Genomic DNA, 24,779 nt, shown 5'->3' on the forward strand with positions numbered 1-24,779 from the left:
ATCAATGCCCTAAACTGAAGAAAACCTCTCCTGGTGACGTGATCCCTTAAAGCAATAGGTTATAGTCAGTCATTAGGTCATTAGTCATATGGTTACTACTACCTATCATTCTTTGATTGTTTTACACATTTGTTGGGCAATACATTTTTTGAATCAAATTAACAAATTAACAAAAAGTGGATTCATAAACATGTACACACATTTGGGACTTACTCAGAAATATACAAACTTCACATTAGTCATGACATAAATGGGCAACAATGTGTGTGTGTGTGTGTGTGTCTGTGCGTGTGTGTGCAATATATATGTGTGTGCGTGCGTGCGTGCGTGCGTGCGTGCGTGCGTGCGTGTAATATATATATATATATATATATATATATATTTATTTTTTTTCAAACTATCTACCACATCTGGCTTATTCTACACCAAATCCAGTTTTTCCATTCCATGCAGAAAACTGCTTTCTCGTTACTGATATTTTAAATTATTGCCAAAATAAACGTAGGAAGGAGTGTAGTATTATGTGGTTAAGCACTAGTCTATGAAGTGGGAGTTTGTTGGCTAAGAATCAATATTAACTTTGTGTGGCCTTGCAAGAATCTCAAACTGCCTCTATTACAGTAAATTAGATTGTAAGCAATGAGACCATATGAATTTCCTATATCTGCTGACAGGTCAAAAGAGTTGAACTAATTAACTTTAAGCCCTAAATCCTTACACTCAATAATATAAAAATAGATATTCCACATGTTTGCCATCTGAAACTTTGGAAGTGGACACCAAGTTAAAAAGTTTAGCACCTATACATGTAATAAATTTGAATAATTATATGAATAAATACATTATTTTTTAACAAGAAAATCTGTAGATCAATGGCACGTAGAATTATTTTATTGAAATCCATGTGTATAGCAGTCTATTTTCATCCTCATTCCATCCATCTTCCATATGGCTATTGTTAATCTAAACAGGAACCTTCCCTGTGCATAGGCACTTTAACAGTTTGAAACAAAAGAGGGTAAGCACCCAAGTTTCAGTTTATCTATTCTGTAAGGGAAGGGAAAGGAGGGTGTGTGATGAATTGAGTCCCCCGGCTCCAGCATGGGAAGCTTGGATGTATGAACCAATAGAAGAAATCAGGCTCCATTCTATCTGACCTATGTGCCTCACTCTCCTCTATGAACATCCCTAATTTCACATGTTTAATTTGTCCTAATTCTACTGAGAGTATTATCCTTTAAACAAGGACAAAGAGATATATATCCCAATGACAATTGGTACGGGTTCTGAGCAAACTCAATATACACATCCTAATAATATGAGATTTGAGGGGAAAATAATGTTCACCCATCTTAGGAAATACCTTCTTGTGATCAGATTTTTACCTGATTATGACCCAAGCTCATAATAAAAAAAGAAGAAAGATAGGCTAATGAAGAGCTGATAATATTTGTTGCATGTATAGATAGATCGGGACTGATCACTGCATCAGTTGTGTACTTAAAAAACAAATGGGGCTCCATATCAAAGATCAGAATAGGCTTCCATTATAGTGCTGCTATTTGCTACCAAGACAGGAAAGCCTGGTGTTTCGTTCACTCTTGATGCCCTTTCCATGGTCGATTACCCACTCTCTTGTTTGATAACAATGCAGATCTCCTGGACAAGGGAGTGCTGCACATGTTCTTGCCACCCAATAGCAAACAGGGCTGGGCCCCTACTCTTTAAACAACCAATAGCAGCTACATGGTCTGTTTTTATGGTATATATGCACTTGCACTCCATATGACACTAGGCAGTATATGCACCACTGAACATAATATTTTAGTAAAATTAATATTTCTCACTCATAATACACTCCTCAGCATTGAAATTGCAACACCAAGAAGGACAAGCCGTAAGGTTACGCAAATCGAGGAAGTAGCAGGTGTCGCTAAGATCTGAAAATGATCAAATTTTCAAGAACCTAGATTCAATCTGTGTCATTTGGGAGCAGCATAAAAGCCAGATTGAAAGCAAAGGTTTTTTAGCCACATGAAACCAAAAAATCGAATCACGTGGTGTGGGATGATTGTGTGATGTCATCAATGTGCCAGTTATCGACACTGAGGGGGACAGAATCCATCACAGATCTCAGTGCTGAAGACCTGGCCACTTATTTTAAAGTTAAAATTGACAACATCCGAGATGACATTATCTCGCAGTCCCCTAATAACATCGATCCCCTTCCCTCCCGCACTCCCTCTTCTTCACTTTCAGCATTTGACCCAATAACAGAAGAAGTCTCTAGGCTCCTCTCTTCTCCTCGTCCTACTACCTGCCCTAGTGATCCTATCCCCTCAGACCTCCTCCAGTCCCTCTCCCCGGCTGTCACTAGTCACCTGACTAAAATATTTAACCTCTCTCCTTCTTTTGGTATCTTTCCCTCCTCTTTTAAACATGCCATTATAAACCCATTACTGAAAAAAACAACTCTTGACCCGTCCAGCGCTGCTAACTACCGACCAGTCTCTAATCTCCCCTTCATCTCCAAACTCCTGGAATGCTTGGTCTACTCTTAACTTATCCGCTATCTCTCTGCTAACTCCATTCTAGACCCCTTACAATCTGGTTTCCGCACTCTACACTCCATGGAGACTGCCCTTACTAAAGTCTCAAATGATCTCTTGGCGGCTAAATCGGACGGTAAATACTCTCTCCTGATTCTTGTGGATTTCTCTGCAGCCTTTGACACTGTAAACCACAAGCTCCTACTTAACATGCTCCACTCTATTGGCCTCAAGGACACAGCTCTCTCTTGGTTTTCCTCCTATCTCTCTAACCGCTCATTCAGTGTGTCATTTGCTGGTTCTACTTCTTCTCCTCTTCCCCTTGCTATCGGGATTCCTCAGGGATCAGTCCTAGGTCCGCTCCTCTTTTCTCTCTACACAGCCTCTATTTGACAAACTATCAGCAGATTTGGCTTCCAGTACCATCTCTATGCTAATGATACCCAATTTTATGCCTCTTTCCATGACATCGCCCCTGCTCTAATACAAAACACCAGTGATTGCCTGTCTGCTGTCTCAAACATCATGTCCTCTCTCTATTTGAAACTGAATCTTTCTAAAACTGAGCTCCTTGTGTTCCCACCATCTACTAACCTACCTAGACCTGATGTCTCCATCTCCGTGTGTGGCACTATCATAACTTCTAGGTAGCATGCCCGCTGTCTCTGGGTTAGTTTGAACTCCGATCTTACCTTTACTCCACACATTCAATCACTTACACGCTTCTGTCATTTTAACGTCAAAAACATCTCCAGAATCCGCCCTTTTCTTACTGAGTAAACAGCCAAAACTCTCATTGTTGCTCTGATTCGCTCTTGTCTTGTAACTCATTAATAGTCGGTCTTCCCCTCACATTTTGTAATAAATACCTGCAGTCCTATGTAAGTAATAATTTAAGGTAAAATATAAAGTTCTGTCAAATTAGATTACCTAGAAAAAGGAAACTTCCCCTTTTTAAAACCATCTGAGCTCTAAAAATTTAAAATAATGTTTTTTTCAGTTGAAGGCCATAGAGGTGCCTTTGCAATATAAGTAGACACCAATATTATATATTTCACATGGTAGCTAGGTGACTCTATAACAGATTTTTCATTGGGGTCCAGAAGCTTCATGCTACATCTCTGGTTAGTAAATATAAAACATGATAACAATAGTAGAGTAAGGGCTCGTCCACACGCTGTAAAATACTGCATTCTTTCAGACCGAAATTGCGGAGGGAAAAAACGCAACATAATACAGTAGCAGCATAGTGGATGAGACTTAAAAAATCTCATCTACATGCTGCGTACAAATTCCGAGCCAAAATTTACCTGCGGTGCGTAATTTTCGGACTGCAGCATGTCATTTCCTGCTGCGGAATGTAGACAGAATTGCTGCGTTTTTCAGAGGAGATATCACCATCTCCCAGCATTGTGAAAAATGCAGCAAAATACGCACTACATCCACACGCTGTGGAAAGTCTGCAACATTCAATAGTATTGCTGCAGAAATATTCTGAAGCAATTCCGTTGTGTGTGGACAAACCCTTAAGCATCCTAATATCCAGGCCAAAGCAGAGTGGCACCCAGGATTTATGGTCCACCAGACCCCCTCCTAGCTATACCACTAAAATAAGGATGTATTTTCTGTAATTAGTTTCTGTACTTTGTTTAAGTAACTTGAGCTTAACCACCAGACATAGTAATAATTTCAGCAGACACTTGAGGATAACTTCTTTCATGGGGATAAACCTCTGTAGAGATAAGAAGCATTGAGCAAATAGAAGGAGCAATGAGAAGGGCCACACAGTGTTTGAATGCATTTGACCTGCATGGTGGTTACCTAGTCACACACATTAAGCCAAAGACATACATTAAACTAATGGGGTCATTGAATGGTCGGTTTATAAATCCATTGATTCTCAGTCAGCCCCTTCCTCGATGGCCAAATAAAACACATTTGCAGCAGCAATGCTTGGATGACGAGGCTAAAATAATAAATATAAACCATTCGAATAACACTGCGCTATACAGTACATTGTAAATGATCAATTATGTAGCAAGGAAACTATGAGCGAGCATTGAACTTACTTGTGCCCGTTTTTACAGGTTATAAATTTCAATGGTTTGTGCAGTTATTTTAAGTTGGGTTCTATTGATGTTGGCAGAAGATAAATTGACATTTAAATTGTTATCCACTATTAACGGTTACATTAATCCAAATTATTACAGGTGCTTAAAGAGTATTTCCACCCCACCCCCTTTTAAAAAGTAAATAAAAAAAATAAGCATCTATGTAAATGGGTCCATGGGTTGGTATTTTTTGTTTCATTGCTACTAATTCTTTTCATCTGGATTTAAGTTTTATCTGTTGATGAGAAAGCTGGGTGACAACAAACATGGTGACCATTTTATCTTTCAAGCCGATTGTCATCCAGCTTTTCTACATGCCTGAATGATATATCACTTGTATCACCGGATAGCTAAGCGGATTTGTCATTAATAAAATTGCCAGATTTGTAATTCAGAACTCTATAAAAGGAGGGCGAAAATACATTTCGGTGCTATAATGTATTGGTTGTCATCTAGCTTTCTCCGAAATGGATCTCTAAGAAACTAGTTCACACAGGGAAGTTTTGATGCAGTAATGCATACATTTAACAAAAAAATAAATAAAAGTATGCGTAATGTAAAGAACACAAAATTGCATGTGCACAGACCTCAATGGCAACGAATAGAGTGCACTACCGGTCCGCAGGTACTGTAGTCAATGTGCAACATATATACCTCCATGAGGAATTGTGATGAAAACTCTGTGTGCCTCCATATAAAGTAAAGTGGAAAAACGCAAGCACTCGTAGGGTTGGTGGACCCACTGGGCCGTACCGCCTTGGCTGTATTTAAGCTGGCCAACAGGGCACAGGTTAAAGTCTATCGTTCGTATAGGGTACCTGTGACAGTAGCAAGGCAGGCTTGGCTGGGACTAGGCAGCAGGTAGACGTCAGGCGTGGAGTAGCAGGACAGGTGTGGTATACAGCACAGCACGATTACAGCTCAGCACGGCACTAGATGAGGATACAGGTTACAGGATACAGGAACAGGGAACACTGGGAGCAGGAAACACTAGGGGACCATTTACAGGACAAACTTAGGATATGACAACGATGCTCAGGCATCGAAGGATGGGGCTGGGACCTTCTTATAGCCCAGGGTGCTCTGGGAGCAATCAGTTCAATCACCCACATGCGTGCGCTTTGATAAAAAACAACATAACAGAAAGTTTAATTACTTTGAATAAAAAACCAATGCTTTGAGAAAATCTATTTCTATGTCCATCATTTCTATAGAGTGCTTTGGTTTTTCTACTATACTGTATTGTGGGATATCCGTCCCAAACCCTTATAGCATTTGCATATTCCTGTCTAGGAGTGCTGTCAATCATTCTTTCTATGCCTCTATATAAAGTCGTAGGCACACACATGTAGAGTGTGGGTTCATCAATTTATATTGGCACTGAATTTTGGATCTGTGTGACACAGATTCTGAATATTTGGGTGCAGCGATTTTTATACGTTTTTTTCAAAAAATTGCAGTGAAAAGGATGGATTTATACTCTGTGGACAACAACTTGTCAACGGCTTGACAGTAGAGGACAACTGTAGACTTAGATTTACCTACCTACCTACCTACCTACCTTTATTCTAGGCAGAAATACTCATCAAATATATACACGAATATACTAATATGATTATAGGAATAATATTTCATTTGAACCTTTTCTATCTGTAGCCATATATTAAAATACAAACATTTAGGAAATAATTATTTTAGTGTAAGGCCTCACACAGAGTTTTTTGCAGGCAGAAATTCTGCCTCAAAATTCAGTTTTGAAGTTTGAGGCAGATTTTCCTCTGCCTGCACGCTGATTTTCACGGCGTTTTTCTCCCACGGCCATTGAGCGCCGCGGGCATAAAACTCCATGAAATACGCTTTCTCTACCTCCCATTGATGTCAATGGGAAGTCAGAGGCGTAAACGCCCGAAGATAGGGCACATCCTTTCTTTCTCCCGCGAGACGGTTTTACGGCTTGTGGGAAAAAGACGCCTCCGCCTCCTATTGAAATCAATGGGAGGCATTTTCGGCCGGTTTTTGCAGAGTTTAGTCAAAAAACTCTGTGTGAACCCAGCCTGATATTCATTTAGTGTATTTTGGTAACATTTACAAAATATCTGAAGTTTGAAAAAATAAATAAATAAAGATCACAACATATCCAGACATTTTTTATATATATATATATATATATATATATATATATATATATATATATATATATATATATATATATAAAACATAAAAATGTAAATGTAAAAGATGTATTTAATTATTTCCTAATCACTTTTTATTGTGTGAGTAACAAGCATATTGCTTCTATTTAAATCTAATCAGTATGGAATTTTCTTGATCAGTCCACAGATGAAAGGGTACAGCTCTCTGATGTCAGACCGAGCAGGTGGTACCAGTTCAGAGTGGCTGCTGTTAATGTGCATGGAACAAGAGGCTTTACAGCACCCAGCAAACACTTCCGCTCATCTAAAGGTTAGTGGCACTATTCAAGGCTCAAGATTTTGCAGAATTAATCATTTTATTTATATCTAAATCTATCTATCTATCTATCTATCTATCTATCTATCTATCTATCTATCTATCTATCTATCTATCTATCTATCTATCTATCTATCTATCTCTCTCTCTCATATCTATCTATCTATCTATCTATCTATCTATCTATCTATCTATCTATCTATCTATCTATCTATCTATCTATCTATCAATTCTACCGCCTTAACCGAGCAGTGACTTGGACCCGTAACAGTGCATTCAGTCACATACTCCCTTAAAAGTGCCAGCCACAGGCTGGGACCCAGGGCACAAACACTCAGTGTTGTCAAAGAAGAAGGTATTTTAAATAGGCACTGCACTTTGAACAAACATTGCTTATATCAATAGTACTATCGAATATAATAAACTTTGTAATACATCTTATTGGAGAAAAATGCCTTTCTCTACATTAAAGCTCCTTCCCTCCCCCTTCCCTACTAACTGCTAATTCACTCCGAATTTACTGCTAAAGCCGTCTTCTCAAGATAAGATTGACTATAAGTTCACTGAGTGATCAGGTTACAGGTGCCCATAGTAGTCTATGTAGTGGGGAGGTGGAGGCAGAGAGACACACAGAGACGCTTCTGCAGCTGCTTCCAAGCAAGTGTGATATGTCAACCCAGTGCTGGATTCTAAGCTACACTGCTCAATACTGATGATGTCCTCCATGCTGCAGCAGCTTTTATATATGTGATAGATAGAGATACGAGAGCAGGATTCCCCTCTTTTCTCTGTGCAGTGAATAGAAGACATGATAGCAGTTAGTCTCCGCCCACTAGCTCAAAGACCACTGAGAATTAGAGAGAGAGCCGGCAGAGGGGAAAACTGCTAAAAAAAAAAAAATGCAAAATACAAGTCATATAGTGGCTAGAAATAGTGTTATTCCTTGACTATACACATATGACATCTTATTCTGAAAAGTCACCTGAAACGGCAAGTACGCTTTAAGGGGGGAATTTATCAACCTTTCTACCTCTTGTAAATTGCGAATTTTGGCCTTCTTGCAGTACTTTTGTGAAAATGGGCGTGGTCTAATAAAAGGGACAAGGCGCTGCGGGCCAAGAAATTTATTAAAAATTTAAGCCAGAAGACTAAAATAAATTATAACAGAAATCTACGCTAGCACCAAGGTAGAGACCCATTCTTGGCCCTGTATTTTGCTCCCCCCCTTATAAATAAACCATAAGAGGTTCTGACCACGGGCAGTGTCAGGACGTTGTTTGTGACGCAGCATTTAGTATGTTGAGTTCTGACGCTGCTCACCATCCGGACCTTGTATTAACCGCAGCATGGTGAGGACCTGTAGAGGAGAAGCAAAGAGGAGCGGTGGCGTGAGGATATATATCTTTTTATTTTATGTCCGATGGGGTAGGGGAAATTGTTGGTGCACTGGCAGCTAAAATGGGCAGCTTAAATCAGCCCTTGTGACCTAAAGATGGAAGGCAGAAAGTCAGTACAGCATAGTGTTAGGGCATGACCACACATGGCGGAATTCCTCCGCAACTGTCCGCATCGATGCCGCACAGAATCTGCGTTGCAGATTCTGCAGCGGATCTGCACAAAATGTGCAGTACATTGATGCGGACTAGCTGCTGCAGACTGCGGGAAAAGTGCTTCCCTTCTCCCTATCAGTGCAGGATAGAGAGAAGGGACAGCACTTTCCCTAGTGAAAGTAAACGATTTTCATACTTACCGGCCGTTGTCTTGGTGACGCGTCCCTCTTTCGGCATCCAGCCCGACCTCCCTGGATGACGCGCCAGTCCATGTGACCGCTGCAGCCTGTGCTTGGCCTGTGATTGGCTGCAGCCGTCACTTACACTGAAACGTCATCCTGGGAGGCCGGACTGGAGACAGACGAAGGGAGTTCTCGGTAAGTATGAACTTATATGTTTTTTTACAGATACATGTATATTGGGATCGGTAGTCACTGTCCCGGGTGCAGAAACAGTTACTGCCGATCGCTTAACTCTTTCAGCACCCTGGACAGTGACTATTTACAGACGTCTCCTAGCAACGCTCCCGTCATTACGGGAGCCCCATTGACTTCCTCAGTCTGGCTGTAGACCTAGAAATACCTAGGTCCAGCCAGAATGAAGAAATGTCAAGTTAAAAAAGCAAGACGCATCCGCAGCACACATGACATGTGCATGACAGCTGCGGACTTCATTGCGGAACTTAGAATCTCCATTGAAGTCAATGGAGAAATTCCGCCATGAGTCCGCCACTGCTCCGCAACAGACAGAGCATGCTGCGGACACCAAATTCCGCTCCGCAGCCTATGCTCCGCAGCGGAATTGTACGCATCGTGTAAACGAACACTGCTAAATTAAAGTGAAAGTCAATGGAGAAACGGCTCCGCTGCGGATTAACGCTGCGGAGTGTCCGCAGCGGAATTTAAGTGGAATTCCGCCATGTGTGAACCCGCCCTTAAATAAAAATACATGTCAGTAACCTGTCCATCAACAGCCACTTGTTGATGGTTTCCAATTAGCGAAAGGGGACAATATATTTGACATTTTATGTTTACTAGTATATCACTTACTTTAGGATACAATGGCAAATCCATTTCATTAGTTGAACTTATACAAATGTAAGGGTTTCTAATTGTGAAACACTGCAACAAACATTTAACAAGCAGTGTGCACTTAGTTTCCTTACTGTGAAATATTTTACGCACTAATATATACTAGGTTCTTCATACTGTGAGAACTATCAGTTCTGTAAATCAAACGCGTTTTTTCGCCATATACAGTTTTTCTGTGTTGCAAATGCCCATATTTGGTAAATACAAAATATGGGCATGTACTATACGGACATGGCCTATGCTCTGATTCTATCAAAAGTAAGGATTTTTTTTTTATTGTTTTATATATTTTTTTTTACCTATCTGCCATTTATACTCCTGACCTGACTTTTTAAATTAGATAAATTACAGCAGACATTTTCAGCAACTATGTAGCTATTATTTAGTCACAAGGTCACCCAGACTTCATTAAAATTCCTTGTGTCTTCTCTGTTCTCCCTCCTGCCAACTTCCTGTTAATCTTTGACTGCTCTTGTTAGGTATTATACTGTTTTAAATATAGTAGCTGATCTATAGCATTCTATAAAAACAAAGTTTTAGTGTTGAAATACAGTATCCTGAGGGACATTTTGATCTAAGTTTTATAATAGTGACTGCAGATCCTCATCGCTCATAATTGCTTGAATCTATTGATATGATCCATGTCGTTTCCTAACTTGACGTTCAATAATTAGCTGTCTAACTCTGCTGAATAAACTGTTAGTATTAATTAGAAGCTTTCACCCTGAATATGACGCATTATAGTAAATTATTGCCAGGATCATGGATTGTGGTTCAGAACACTGGTTATATTTGCTTTCTATTTATACAAATGCCCATCTGTTACATTCCTAACATCCTACATGTCTCCAGCCATTCCAGATGTAGAAAATACTCTTTCTTGTACATGAGCAATATACTGGAACAAACTAACCATTTCCTTTACCATTTAATCATCATGATGGTTTTAAAGTTACAGAACATGAACTTGTAATTGGCACCTAAATCCGTACCAGGGTTATTAACCTCTTTTTCTTTTAGTATTTTTTGTCTGGACAACTTAAAATTCAGACAGATAAATTGTTTTTACACAAATTGGAAAACCATAATTAATGATAAAGATAATGAGCAAAATATGTCTATATAACAGAATAGTGATATTAAAACATTAGCAGCATTTACTGTGGTAGAATGATTATAAAAGTGATCACAATAATCTGCACAAGATCCTCTAGATTAACCTTTTTCTGCACTATTACGGTGGGAAGAACTGATACTTCCCACACCCTGCTGCAACCGCCAGGATTAGAGATAACTCGGATTAAGGTAAGTAAAGGTTTTATTGCAGAGAGAAGGTGCTCTTTATGTAATCCCATCAACGCCCCTCACATAGCAATCGTGGGGTGCCAATGGGTTTCCATGGCAGCCAGGGGCCAAACAAAAGTACCCTGTTCTGCCATAAATGTGATCCTTTTAGGCCTTTCCTGAGGCAGGGTCTGATAGGCTGCCTGTCAGTAAAACACTGATGAGCAATAATACACAGCAATACAGGTGCATTGCACTGTATTATGTAAGTGATCAAGAATTGCATGTTCAAGTCCCGTAGGGGGACAAAAGAATAATGTACTGGGAAGCTGAAAAAAAATTGTTTGCGGCTGAAATTGGAAAAAAACTGCGATTCCTTCATTATTTTTGGGTTTCATTTTTACGTCTTTCACCGTGTGGTAAAAACAACAACTTAACATTATTCTGCATCTCAATACGAATATGGTGATATCAAATTTATATACAGTGAAGGAAATAAGTATTTGATCCCTTGCTGATTTTGTAAGTTTGCCCATTGTCAAAGACATGAACAGTCTAGAATTTTTAGGCTAGGGTAATTTTACCAGTGAGAGATATATTATATTTAAAAAAAAACTGAAAATCACATAGTCAAAATTATATATATTTATTTGCATTGTGCACAGGGAAATAAGTATTTGATCCCTTTGGCAAACAAGACTTAATACTTGGTGGCAAAATCCTTGTTGGCAAGCACAGCAGTCAGACGTTTTTTTGTAGTTGATGATGAGGTTTGCGCACATGTTAGATGGAATTTTGGCCCACTCCTCTTTGCAGATCATCTGTAAATCATTAAGATTTCGAGGCTGTCGCTTGGCAACTTGGATCTTCAGCTCTCTCCATAAGTTTTCGATGGGATTAAGGTCTGGAGACTGGCTAGGCCACTCCATGACCTTAATGTGCTTCTTTTTGAGCCACTCCTTTGTTGCCTTGGCTGTATGTTTCGGGCCATTGTCATGCTGGAAGACCCAGCCACGAGCCATTTTTAATGTCCTGATGGAGGGAAGGAGGTTGTCACTCAGGATTTGACGGTACATGGCTCCATCCATTCTCCCATTGATGCGGTGAAGTAGTCCTGTGCCCTTAGCAGAGAAACACCCTCAAAACATAATGTTTCCACCTCCATGCTTGACAGTGGGGACGGTGTTCTTTGGGTCATAGGCAGCATTTCTCTTCCTCCAAACACGGCGAGTTGAGTTAATGCCAAAGAGCTCAATTTTAGTCTCATCTGACCACAGCACCTTCTCCCAATCACTCTCAGAATCATCCAGATGTTCATTTGCAAACTTCAGACGGGCCTGTACATGTGCCTTCTTGAGCAGGGTGACCTTGCTTGCACTGCAGGATTTTAATCCATTACGGCGTAATGTGTTACCAATGGTTTTCTTGGTGACTGTGGTCCCAGCTGCCTTGAGATCATTAACAAGTTCCCCCCGTGTAGTTTTCGGCTGAGCTCACACCTTCCTCAGGATCAAGGATACCCCACAAGGTGAGATTTTGCATGGAGCCCCAGATCGATGTCGATTGACAGTCATTTTGTATGTCTTCCATTTTCTTACTATTGCACCAACAGTTGTCTCCTTCTCACCCAATGTCTTACTTATGGTTTTGTAGCCCATTCCAGCCTTGTGCAGGTCTATGATCTTGTCCCTGACATCCTTAGAAAGCTCTTTGGTCTTACCCATGTTGTAGAGGTTAGAGTCAGACTGATTAATTGAGTCTGTGGACAGGAGTCTTTTATACAGGTGACCATTTAAGACAGCTGTCTTTAATGCAGGCACCAAGTTGATTTGGAGCGTGTAACTTGTCTGGAGGAGGCTGAACTCTTAATGGTTGGTAGGGGATCAAATACTTATTTCTCTGTGCACAATGCAAATAAATATATATAATTTTGACTATGTGATTTTCTGTTATTTTTTTAATATAATCTATCTCTCACTGGTAAAATTAACCTAGCCTAAAATTTTAGACTGTTCATGTCTTTGACAGTGGGCAAACTTACAAAATCAGCAAGGGATCAAATACTTATTTCCTTCACTGTAGATTTTTTTTTCTAATTTACTACTTTAAAAAAAAAAAAATTTCTTGAAAAAAAAAAATTGTTTTGTTTCACCACATTCTGAGAGCTGTAACTTTTTTTTATTTTTCCATGCATTGAGCGGTGTGAGAGCTTATTGTTTGCGGGACGAGCTGTAGTTTTTATTGGTATCATTTGTTGGTACATACAACTTTTTGATCACTTTTTATGAAATTTTTATGGAGCGCATGAGTGGGCTCCATACTTCTCCCCCTGCACCAGGACGTATCGGTGCGTCCTGGTGCATGAAGTAGTTAATTTCTATAGGCCATAGACTCCTTTCTGTATATTTATGGATGTGTGTCTGAGCCATAGAAATGATCCGCAAAATATATAACATGTCCTATTCTTGTCCGCAATTTCGGCACAGATTCCCCCTATAGAAGTCTATGGGCGCTTCCACAATTGTGGATGGCTACGGATGTGCATCCGTATTTGTGGATCCATATTTGCAGACAGTGAAAACCCTTATGGTCGTGTGCATGAGTCCTAAAGGCTGAAAACTCTTACGGCTGAGAATATGCTAAAGTTCTGTCTAATCAAGTCAATTCTCTGTGAACTAAACACGCTGGGCTTCAGGCTGATTCTTTTTTCCTACACTTAGGGTCCTATTACACAGCCTGATATGGGCTGTAAAAACGAGCGCCTTTCAACGAGACAACTCGTTGGTCAGCGCTTGTTTGCTCTTTTTACAAGGAGCAATGCTTGGTAATGTATGGGAACGAGCGATCGTTACTACTATGTTTCGTCCCCATACATTACCATCATGTCGGCATCACATCTCCTAGTTTACACAGGGAGATGTGCTGCCGACAATTATAATATTTAACTCTGCATAAACTATACAATCAGCCGATGAACCAGCTTTTTTTTAATTTTCACAGAGAGATGAGCTGCATAAACGATACGATCAGTGTTTGCTCGCTCATCGGCTCATCGTTGTACTGTTTAAACGGGGCAATGATTGTGAGCGAGAGTTCATATAAACGCTAGTTTGCCCAATAATTGGCCCGTGTAACTTGGCCCGGGCCTTAACACATTCTAGCAATTGATGAACTAGGTACAATTGTTTCTAGTTGTTTAGTTGTTAGAATGTATGTACGGTTTTCAGCTTCTGTAAGCAAGCAATCTTCCGTTTACTAATTGATAACTAAAATCTTGAAAATAAGGATTTGAAATGTGTTCTAAAGGAATTAAGTACAGTGATAGACAGACCATTAATTCTAATATTTTAGGATTCTATAATGACAGGGTTTATTCCACAGGGCTGGCACTTACAAATGTCGTGCCAGTATGAAAAGGGGTCAAAATGTGAGCCCAGTGACTATAAACTTGTAAGCTTGGCCTCCCATTGTGGGCAAATTCTTTGTCGTTTTTTCTTAGAGATGCTATCCTAGAGTATCTCAATGAAAATAAACTTATAACTCCATGTTTTTTTTGAGGGATCGGTCCTATCAAACTAATCTGATAAACCTTTATGAAGAGTTCTAGACAGGACTGGGGTGAATCATTGGATGTCATATATCTTGATTTTTCAAAAGAATTAATACTGTGCCGCATAAAAGGTTGGTACATGAAGTTGCAATGATGGGACTGTGGGAAAATGTGTGTAAGTGGGTAACTGGCTCAGTAATAGAAAACAGCATGTGGTTAGTAACAGTCATACTCAGACTGGGTCACCATTACTAGTGGGGTACCACAGAGGTACCTTAATCTAATCTTAATTAAGATCGTAGTCTAATATATTTATTAATGACCTTGTAGAGGAATTGCCCAGTAAAATTAACATTTTTGCAGATGATACTAAACGGTGTAAAGTAATTAACACAAAGGAAAACAATATTCTGTTACAAATGGATCTGGAAATGTTGGAGGCTGGGTAAAGAAGTGGCAAATGAGGTTTAACACTGAAAAATGTAAGGTTATGCACTTGAGAAGGGAAAATGCATGTCCCCATTACACACTAAATGGGAAAACACTGGGTAAAACGGACATAGAAAAGAACTTAAAAATGTTATTGGACAGTAAACTTTCCTGTAGCAACCAGTGTCAGGCAGCTGTTGCCAAGGCAAATAAGATCATTGGGCGCATCAAAAGGGCATAGATGAATGTTAAGAGAACATAGTTCTAAATCTTTATTAAGAATGCTCATGGAATATTGCAAACAGTTTTGGGCACCGGTGCAAAATAAATACATAGCAAAGCGTGAGCGGGTTCAAAGGTGGGCAACTAAAGTAATAAATGGAAGGGTTGAATTACAGTACCCATCAAAATTAGGCTTATTTAGTTTAAATAAAAGAAGACTGAGGGTTGACCTAATAACTATGTATAAATATATCAAAGGTCAATACAGTGATCTCTCTTATGAACTATTTATACCCAGGACCCGTAACTATAACAAGGTGGCATCCTCTATGTCAAGTGTAAGACGGTTTCTAGACAGACATAGAAGGGCATAGAACTGCAAATCTGGATCAACATTACAGGATAATAGGCTGAAGTAAATGGACGTATATGTCTTTTTTCAGCCTTACAAACTATGTTATTATAAAACACAAAGTAGCTATCAATGAATTTGCATAAAACCATGAACCTATTTTAGTTGTCCATATTTACAGTCCAGGAGTATAGCAAAACTTGGTGATAACCTCTGTAGGATCTGTAATGGCAGTCATATTAATTTACAGTCCATTTTTTTTTTTTTCGTTTTAAGTGAAATTCTCTTTGAAAGGTTGTCTGATTTAGAATACCCTTTTCAATTGCCCTAGTTTACAGCTGATCCCTGGGGTTCCCAGCAGTGGGACACTATGTAATCCATTTATTTTCAGGGGAAGCTTCTAACAAAAAAGGAATTGTACAATGCAGACAACCCCTTTAAGTTGTTAATTGTTGTTGTTAGATACCCATAATGGGAAGCACAAAACATGGCTACCACTGGCGTAAATTCAGATAAAATGTATGTACACTTATATCTACTGTATAGTGTGCATGCTATGTGAACTTTGTGCTCTGGACGACATATCATTTATTTATCTTTTATGTTTTCTTTCATATATTTTAGGTTTCTATAAATGACAGTTCACCTTCTATAACTTGTATTTCTAGTTTTACTTTACAATGTATGTGTCGTGGATGTGTTTGTCATCGGCCTTTAAAGAACAAGTAACAGAGAGGTTTTACGTCATGTTCTACGTATTGATTGTAAGCAGATGAAAACTGGTATTCTTTGTACTACGAGTCACTAACTATATATATATATATATATATATATATATATATATATATACACATACATTTTTGTTCCTCCTTTTGCCCTTTTAATACAATAAAAACAGTTTTTATAGTACATATAAGTGTCATTGAATATAAATATTTCATACATGACATTTGAGGCACATGAAGGTACACTATAGGCCCTTAGATTACTTTCGGTTCTGTATTCAGAATCCATTTAACAAGTGTGTATGAGGCCTAAAGCTGTATAATAACGGCAATGTATATAATACAGAACAATAATTGTATAAAAGTTCATACCTGGGGAATAAAACTCAATGCGGAGAACTTGCATCATCCGCCTTCATGTTTAATGCAGTAATCTTGTATTGGCATTGTAAATTGACTGTCCTGTATCCTCAATCATTCAGAACAACCCAAATTTTAAAATCTATTCAATTCATCCATTTAATCAACAGGTACATACAAAAACATAGACTAGAAAAAATATTATATGTAGAAAATCAAATGACTCAAATGACTTAAAGGAATTGTCCATTTATATGTAAGTCTTCTGCAGTCAGAGGAAAATGGGAGTACACCCAAGCTTTCCCATAATACGTATCTTCAACACGAAATAAAAAAAAGCTTGAGAAAATAATGGAGTTCTGAGTAGTCGTAAAGTAGATGATTTCATGTGTGAGACACCCCCTTATGACCTACAAAATACCCTTTCACAAGGGATAACACAACCACAGACAACACATTACGGAATCCTCATTATATTGAAATGTATAACAAGGACACTGATGAAGTCTGAAATTAACTATTAACCTTATGCAAACCTTTATAGCATCTTAACTCAATTCCCACCCCTCCCCCACACACTTGTTTTCTGTTAATGCTGGAACTTTCATCAGTTAACTTTTTTTTTTGGTAGCTACATCATTTTGTTTTCTTTACAAGACCCCTAGACCAAATGTGATTGGGAATAAATAAGAATGCTTTTAGGATAATAACAATTAACAAATCCATATTTTATATTCTTAAGGGCAGCACATAACTTTACTACTTACTTTAATGATCATCTTCAGTGAAAAAATAAAATACCAATAACTCATAATAGCACAATGTAAATCTTGTTTTCAGGAACCGTTTAGTCTTTTTCAGTTCAAATAAAAGGCAGGTCAAATGTTAACATATATCAGCCACTTTCTGGCCATTATCTGCACTCAAAGGCCCCAGTTAACAATTAAACATGGACACAACAAAAGAATCAATATATTACTCACAAACTGCTCACTTATCAAGTTAATGCATTTACTAACTCAGTTGACACTGTAGCAGATACAACTACAGCAAATAATTGGCCGTTCGGAATCTAGTGTGTATCAAATCCATTATTATTTATCAAGACTGGCGTTTTATACCCCAATCTTAATCTAAAAATGTTGGCATAAAATGTGCCTAATTTAATAAGAGACGCATGCTTCTTAATAAATGAGGCCCATCCCTGGCTGTCCATGCGCCAGAAAATAAAATCTACTCCAGTTATGATCTGCAGTAGATTTGCGTTCTATTTTATGAAAGTTTTCATTTCGCCCCCTCCACTTTGCTCCAGAGAAGTAGAAAAAACATTTTGCCCACATTTCAACTTTTCTACACCAGAAAGCTGGCATAGAGGACTTCATAAATTCTCCCTATTTGTTCGCATTTTATAGTCATCCATTTGTGAATGTCACGACACAAGAGAACACACATTATTCTATGACATTATTAGATGACATTAAACTCTGAGTAACCTTAATGGCATTGTAAATTGACTGTCCTGTGCACTCAGTCATTCTGAACATCTCAAATTTCAAAATCTGTTCATTCAACAGGTACAAACACTAGCATAGGCGAGAAATACATTTTATATATAAGAAATCAAATTATTTAAAGCATTAGTCCATTATGAAAACTCCCCATTAGATTTGTTTGCTATAGTCAGCTGACAATGGGAGTCCACCTCTGCCATCTCATAATAATATGCGTACTCAACAGGGTAAAAAAAAAAAAAAGCTCTCTCATCCATTACATGTCATTCGCATGTTTTAAAATGGAAACCGGGAAAATAACAAAGAAAAACAAACAGAAAAAAAATAAAAATGATTGATGACATTCTATCACTGTGGTAGATTATTTTCAGAACATAACATTTGCACATTTCACGCTGCCAGAAGTTGTGCGCCAAGATTTCCCTCCCACCCAACACGTTAGAAAGGTGAAGAGTCCTGTTTCAAAAGGGTTGGAACTGCAAGAAAGTATGTCAGGGGTCCTACTTTATTAAACAGCTTAAATACAATGTCCACTCTTGAACATTATTTTGTGTATGTGTGTGTTTTATTTTAATCTAAAGCGGTCAAATTCTGCTGATTAATTTCTCAATATATCTTAATAGGGGTTGGAGCTTCTCTATCCCGCTACAGAGCTCCAAATCACCTGATAGATATCAAATTCTGGTCTTCTGAAGCCACTTTTAGGGGGAACATAGGAACTTACTGCATACTACTTTAAAATAGAATTCAATAATAAAACAGTGTGCGGTAAGATTTCAAGCTCTCTCTGGTGGTGACCGCAGGAAACCGGAGATCTGTAAAACACTCAGTGATTTCTTCAGGGTGTGTAATGATACAATCATAGTGTGTAATGTGTAAATGATAACAGACATTAAGAGCATTCATTGGTAGAAAAAGTGTACGTTGGTATGAAGCTGGGGATATTTTGACGCTTCATTCAAACACTTGTCAACTTGAGGGTATAAAAAGTGAACAGTTTACCAGATATATCGCCAACAATGATGAAATAGGGGACAAACTATCATTCATGCAGTTTCCCACTTTTAGCCAAGGTCTGCATGGCCTGTCCACTGATACATTCCTATAAAAAGTAGTTCATGTATAAATTGAAAGAAAGCTATTTGTTTCTTGAGGCATAAACCTCATATTGAGGCCTCATTTACACGAGCGTGTGCGTTTTGCGCGCGCAAAAAACGCTGCGTTTTGCGCGCGCAAAAGGCACTTGGCAGCTCCGTGTGTCATCCGTGTATGATGCGCGGCTGTGTGATTTTCACGCAGCCGCCATCATAGAGATGAGGCTAGTCGACGCCCGTCACTGTCCAAGGTGCTGAAAGAGCTAACTGATCGGCAGTAACTCTTTCAGCACCCTCGACAGTGAATGCCGAACACAATATACACCAACCTGTGAATAAAAAAAGACTTTCATACTTACCAAGAACTTCCTGCTTCCCCCAGTCCGGGCTCCCGGCCGTTGCCTTGGTGACGCGTCCCTCTCTTGTCATCCGGCCCCACCTCCCAGGATGACGCCGCAGTCCATGAGACCGCTGCAGCCTGTGATTGGCTGCAGCCTGTGCTTGGCCTGTGATTGGCTGCAGCTGTCACTTGGACTAAACTGTCATCCCGGGAGGTCGGACCGGAGTTATCGGTAAGTCAGAACGTCTTTTTTTTTTTTACAGGTTCATGGATTTTCGGAGCGGAAGTCACTGTCCATGGTGCTGAACCAGTTTAACGCTTTCAGCACCGTGGACAGTGACTGTCTCCTGACGTCGCGTACCCGAACATTTTTTACCGGTTTCGGTCAAAACGAGTTTGGCCGAACCCGGTGAAGTTCGGTGCGCTCATCTCGAATTTGACACTCCGTTTGGATGTTTGTAAACAGAAAAGCACGTGGTGCTTTTCTGTTTACATTCAGGAGTTTGACAGCTCTTGCGCGAATCACGCAGTTCGCACGGAAGTGCTTCCGTGCGGCATGCGTGGTTTTCACGCACCCATTGACTTCAATGGGTGCGTGAGTGCGCGAAAAACGCACGATTATAGAACATGTCGTGAGTTTTTTTCTGCGCACACGCGCTGAGCGCAATTCACGCATCGTCTAAACTGCCCCATTGACTAATATAGGTGCGTACGACATGCGTGCAAACCACGCGCGTCGCACGCGCGTATATTACGTTCGTGTAAATGAGGCCTGAGAGTGATTTCATGGTTCCATTGCTTGGTGCTAGTAAACCCGTCCCCCGTCCCCCCCTTACTGCCTTCAATAAAAATCTTTCTTTCCCCCTCATGGGACTAATGATTTTCTAATGTTGAGCAGCTGGCTTATGTGTGTCATTTGCTGAGCGCTGTGGAATCCTTAGGATATATCTTTAATGTTTTAAGAGCTGGAAAACTTGTCTTTACCACCATGCCAAGGCTTTAAGAATGGAGATAAAAATGATATAAGACTAAAAAAGACAACTTTTTAATTTCTTTAATTTTGCAACAGAATGCAGCTTTTTTTGAAGATTTGAAACTTTACTGTAATTTTAAGATTGTATTACATGTACTGAATAGTGAACCATGTTCTCCCGTCATACTACTTAAACATTGTGTATCCTATCTATCTGTCTGTCTGATCTTAATGTACATGCAAGCAGACGTGCAAAAATAAGATGGCCTGAGTGCATAGGGTTCAACATACAAAATGAGTTAAACGCTAAGGTACTTCTTAATTGCATAGCAGTTATGTAAGCCCCACCCATATGTCCCACGTCGTGAGATGAGGCCATGCCGTAGACTCTACTTTAAATAGTAACAAAAAAATGTTGTTACTATTTTGATGGTTTACTGTTTGATTGAATAAATTTGTTTGAGTGACATCACTACACCAAGAACGATGACATCACTAGTCCCAGCCCCAGGACATTTTCAATCAGTCACATTAAATGTTAAAGATTACTGTTGGTAACTTTGTTGAAAAAGGTAAACTAATTGTAAGGATCCATTTAAGACTACATGCAATTGATTAATCAGATAAAGAAATGATTGTGGGGGTGTAGATATTAATTATAGTGTGAAGGGAAACAATAAATGCCCTTTAACTATTCTCACTAGCAGAGTAACATAATGTTATCTGGGTTATAGTGAATTTACATCAGGGGTTAACTGTTGTGGAATAAAAATAGAATGTAAAGCTAAATACATTGTATTCATACCTGAGACAGAATAATTGCCTTTCCTCGTCATCTCATTTTACTAGGAATCTTTCTCTTTCTTTATGTTTTACATCTGTTATACAATGAATACAAATTACCGTTCATTTCATTGTGATAATGGAAGATTACTACTAACAAAGACTGGGGATTCAACTTAGTATGTTGATTATTTAACTAATGCAGCGAGCGTGGAAATGTATTGAATAGCTAATTTAGCACAGCAAAAACATCCAGGTGCACACTGAAGTTAAAAGAACGCCTGACCTCATCTTGTTAAATGCTTTCAAGTTCTGCATTTTTTTGTTCTCGATCTATGAGTGACGCTCTACTTGACCTGCTATTTTTGTACTCGGTTAGGCTCATGTGGAATACATTTCTGTGACTATATTGTGACATATTTCAAATTGAGCAGAAATGCATCACCATGAATGGATTTAACCAACTTCCAAAAGACAGGTCATCATACAGTATAAAATAACACAACAGGAGGCTAAAAAAATATCACACCTGGTGAAAACAGATGCATGACGAATCAGGTCTTGAGGAGCACTTCTATTATAACATAAGTTCTGTATATGATTGTTGTTATGCAGTATTGTAATGCAGGTATTTGTGTAAAATAGATAATATCCATTTTCATCAAGTTAATATCACTAATTATAATTTAAGATATGCAAAAATGTATGTGAATGGGATAATTAGAGAGCCTCCTCAATATATTACAGACTATGTTTATATGATATTCATTTATAAAATACCCTGTGGCACCCTCGTGGTCATTGGGTGCTCCTGAATCTTCATATACTTCAACCGTTTCCTCTGCCTTGTGACAATGTCTTACCCAGCACTTACAGATGCTAGTATATCCTGAGATCCAGAAATGTGTTCCTCCTCTACCACATTTCCCTGCCATTTAACAAGCCTAAAAAAAAGAATAATTCTGCTTTATCATCTGGTAAATGATGCCATGGCCTATATCTCAGTTCTCTGCCATTCCAGAGCCTTCTCTCTTAGCTTTTGGTTCTTTAAATGATTTATATCATGTCTAAGACTTGACCTCCCTCTCTTTGTGGATGGCTGCCTGGTGCGTCATTGTTTCATGAACATTGCACCTCTGTCTGTTCCTTTTCTCTTTTCCTCTTCTCGCTCTCTTCCGATCACTCTTTCCTCCCACTCTTGCATTTCTTATTATCTTGCACTTTTTCCTTTACCCCATTTTTGTCCATTCTCCAGAGAAAAAAAAGAAGAGTTATTGTTTTGTTTTATGACAAGTCACACCTTCATTATGGCAACACGGAGGCATCTATTTAAATGTGTTGTGTAACAGCGCTCAATTCCTGTCCCATCAGTTGTTCCTTAATGGTTTTCCAATTAAACGGTCCACTCCTTTATGACAAAAAAACTTTCAACAAAAATTTTAAAGCCTCAAATATTTTGGTTTCTAGATCCATCAGCTCCACCAGCTCCAACTAACCTCAAGATCGCCAACTCAACTACCAATAATGATGGCACTGTTACTGTACGCGTCACCTGGGATCTTCCAGAAGAACCTGACATTCCTGTGCATCATTACAAAGTGTTTTGGAGCTGGACATCCCACGGCAAATCTGTTGTTCCAGCAAAGAAGAAGCGTAGGAAGACAACAGAAGGGGTAAAAAAACAGACTTACTTAGCATATCAGTTGTTATTTTGTTTTTAATACTTTAGTATGACTACAATAACCGTATTTCTGACTAATATGACCAGTAGCAATTCAGACTAGCTCTTTTCATTGGTTAGTAGTTAATACCGTCATAAACTAAACACAACAGTTTTTGACATTTGTATGTACATTTTCCAGGTAATGCATATTGTCAGCTTTACAATACTAAAATATTTTGTAACACATTTTGAGAATATGTAACTGTAATATATTATTACATTTCAGAACCAGAACTATGTGATATTAGAAGGATTACAGCCCAACAGCAATTATATGGTAGAGATTCAAGCTATTACATACTGGGGGCAAGTGCGTTTAAAAAGTGCAAAGGTCTCTCTATATTTTTCCTCCGGACCTACAAGCTCATCTAGTAAGTACATTTGTGCATAAAATATGAGTGTTGAAGGATGCATTTTAAGATTATTTTTGTCATAAATGGTATGGAATGGTCCCATTTGATGCAATAAAGTGGGAACTTATTGGGAATATGCCTTTAAAAATAGTATTGAAAGACTGGCAGCATAACTTCATTTACGTGAGCAACAATTAATGATTGAATAGTAGTGTGTTGTATCAAGCCGTGGTATATTTGCACAAAAAATATCCCATATATTAGCACTAGACAACAGAAAGCCACCAGCTTGTTCAAATGTCATTCCATCACTGCCAGGCCCCCGACCACATGGCAGCTGCTATTGCTTTAGTTTCACCCCTGCACCAGAGATAATGGGATAGATTTACTATTGTTGCACCAGAATTCTGGCCTAAGTTGTGCCTTTTTTGACATATTTGTTATTCAATTTCACCAAAAAGAATATAGAAAAAGGATCTTGGCTTACTAAAAAGAGCGTGGCTTAAAATGCACCAACATGTGGCAAACTAAGCAAACCAAGAGGTGGTATAAGAAAGAGAAAAGTGTCTAACAATGTCTAGCAAGATGCACCACATTTATCATACAGCGTGCACCAATGTGATAAATTTGCTGCCTGGTCTAAGCATACGCTGTCTAAATCTTAGACTACATTAGTTTTTTTGCCTCAGTGTGTGGGAAATGTTAGATTTACCTAGTAAATTATCATTGGGCATATATGAAGTGTAGGGGTGAAAAATATGGAATACTCATGTAATAACTGAAAATTTTCCCCTGAACATAAGTTAGGACAATTGAATAAAAAAAAACATCCTGTGGAACAGTTCAAATGCCAGTCAATATGAGTGACTTTGAATTATAAAATAAATCTGGTGCTCCCTGGACTTCCTCCCGGTCAGGGTTGGTAAGGTTCCTGGTGAAGATTCTACTAGCTGTGTGTTCTGATCCCTGACATTTAATAAGTAATTTTTATAATTATTAGTGCTGTCAACTACTGTCTATCTTCTGAAAACCACTGTCGATAGTGGTCTCAACAGTTTTTTCTGTTTGCTGTTGAAAAGTGCCCTCTTTCAGATTCTTATAATGCCGTGTACAATATCCAGTGAATAACTTTTGTTTGACTGTGATTTAAATGTGTCTCACAAGAGGAGAGGTAAAACTATAGCATAGGCTTTTACCAAAACAAAGGGCAATGAATGAACTTTGCTACCCAAAGATGGCAGGATCTCTACCTATCCTAAACATAAATGTTGAAAGTTAGAGGAAGCTAGCATAGGGTCAGTGGGCAAATC

The 24,779-nt window shown here is 38.8% G+C and overlaps 1 protein-coding gene across 2 annotated transcripts in view; it reads left to right on the forward strand.

Annotated features, from left to right (window-relative positions):
- Positions 1-24,779, forward strand: part of ANOS1 (anosmin 1) — a 164,191-nt gene that overhangs the window by 93,784 nt on the left and 45,628 nt on the right. For both annotated transcript variants that reach the window (XM_075853978.1, XM_075853979.1), the window contains exons 6-8: positions 6,994-7,123; positions 22,861-23,066; positions 23,343-23,487. In XM_075853978.1, coding sequence (XP_075710093.1) covers positions 6,994-7,123; positions 22,861-23,066; positions 23,343-23,487 — 481 coding nt within the window. The remainder of the gene's footprint in view (positions 1-6,993; positions 7,124-22,860; positions 23,067-23,342; positions 23,488-24,779) is intronic.

This window comes from Rhinoderma darwinii, chromosome 2, assembly GCF_050947455.1.
Source record: "Rhinoderma darwinii isolate aRhiDar2 chromosome 2, aRhiDar2.hap1, whole genome shotgun sequence".
Taxonomy (NCBI): domain Eukaryota; kingdom Metazoa; phylum Chordata; class Amphibia; order Anura; family Rhinodermatidae; genus Rhinoderma; species Rhinoderma darwinii.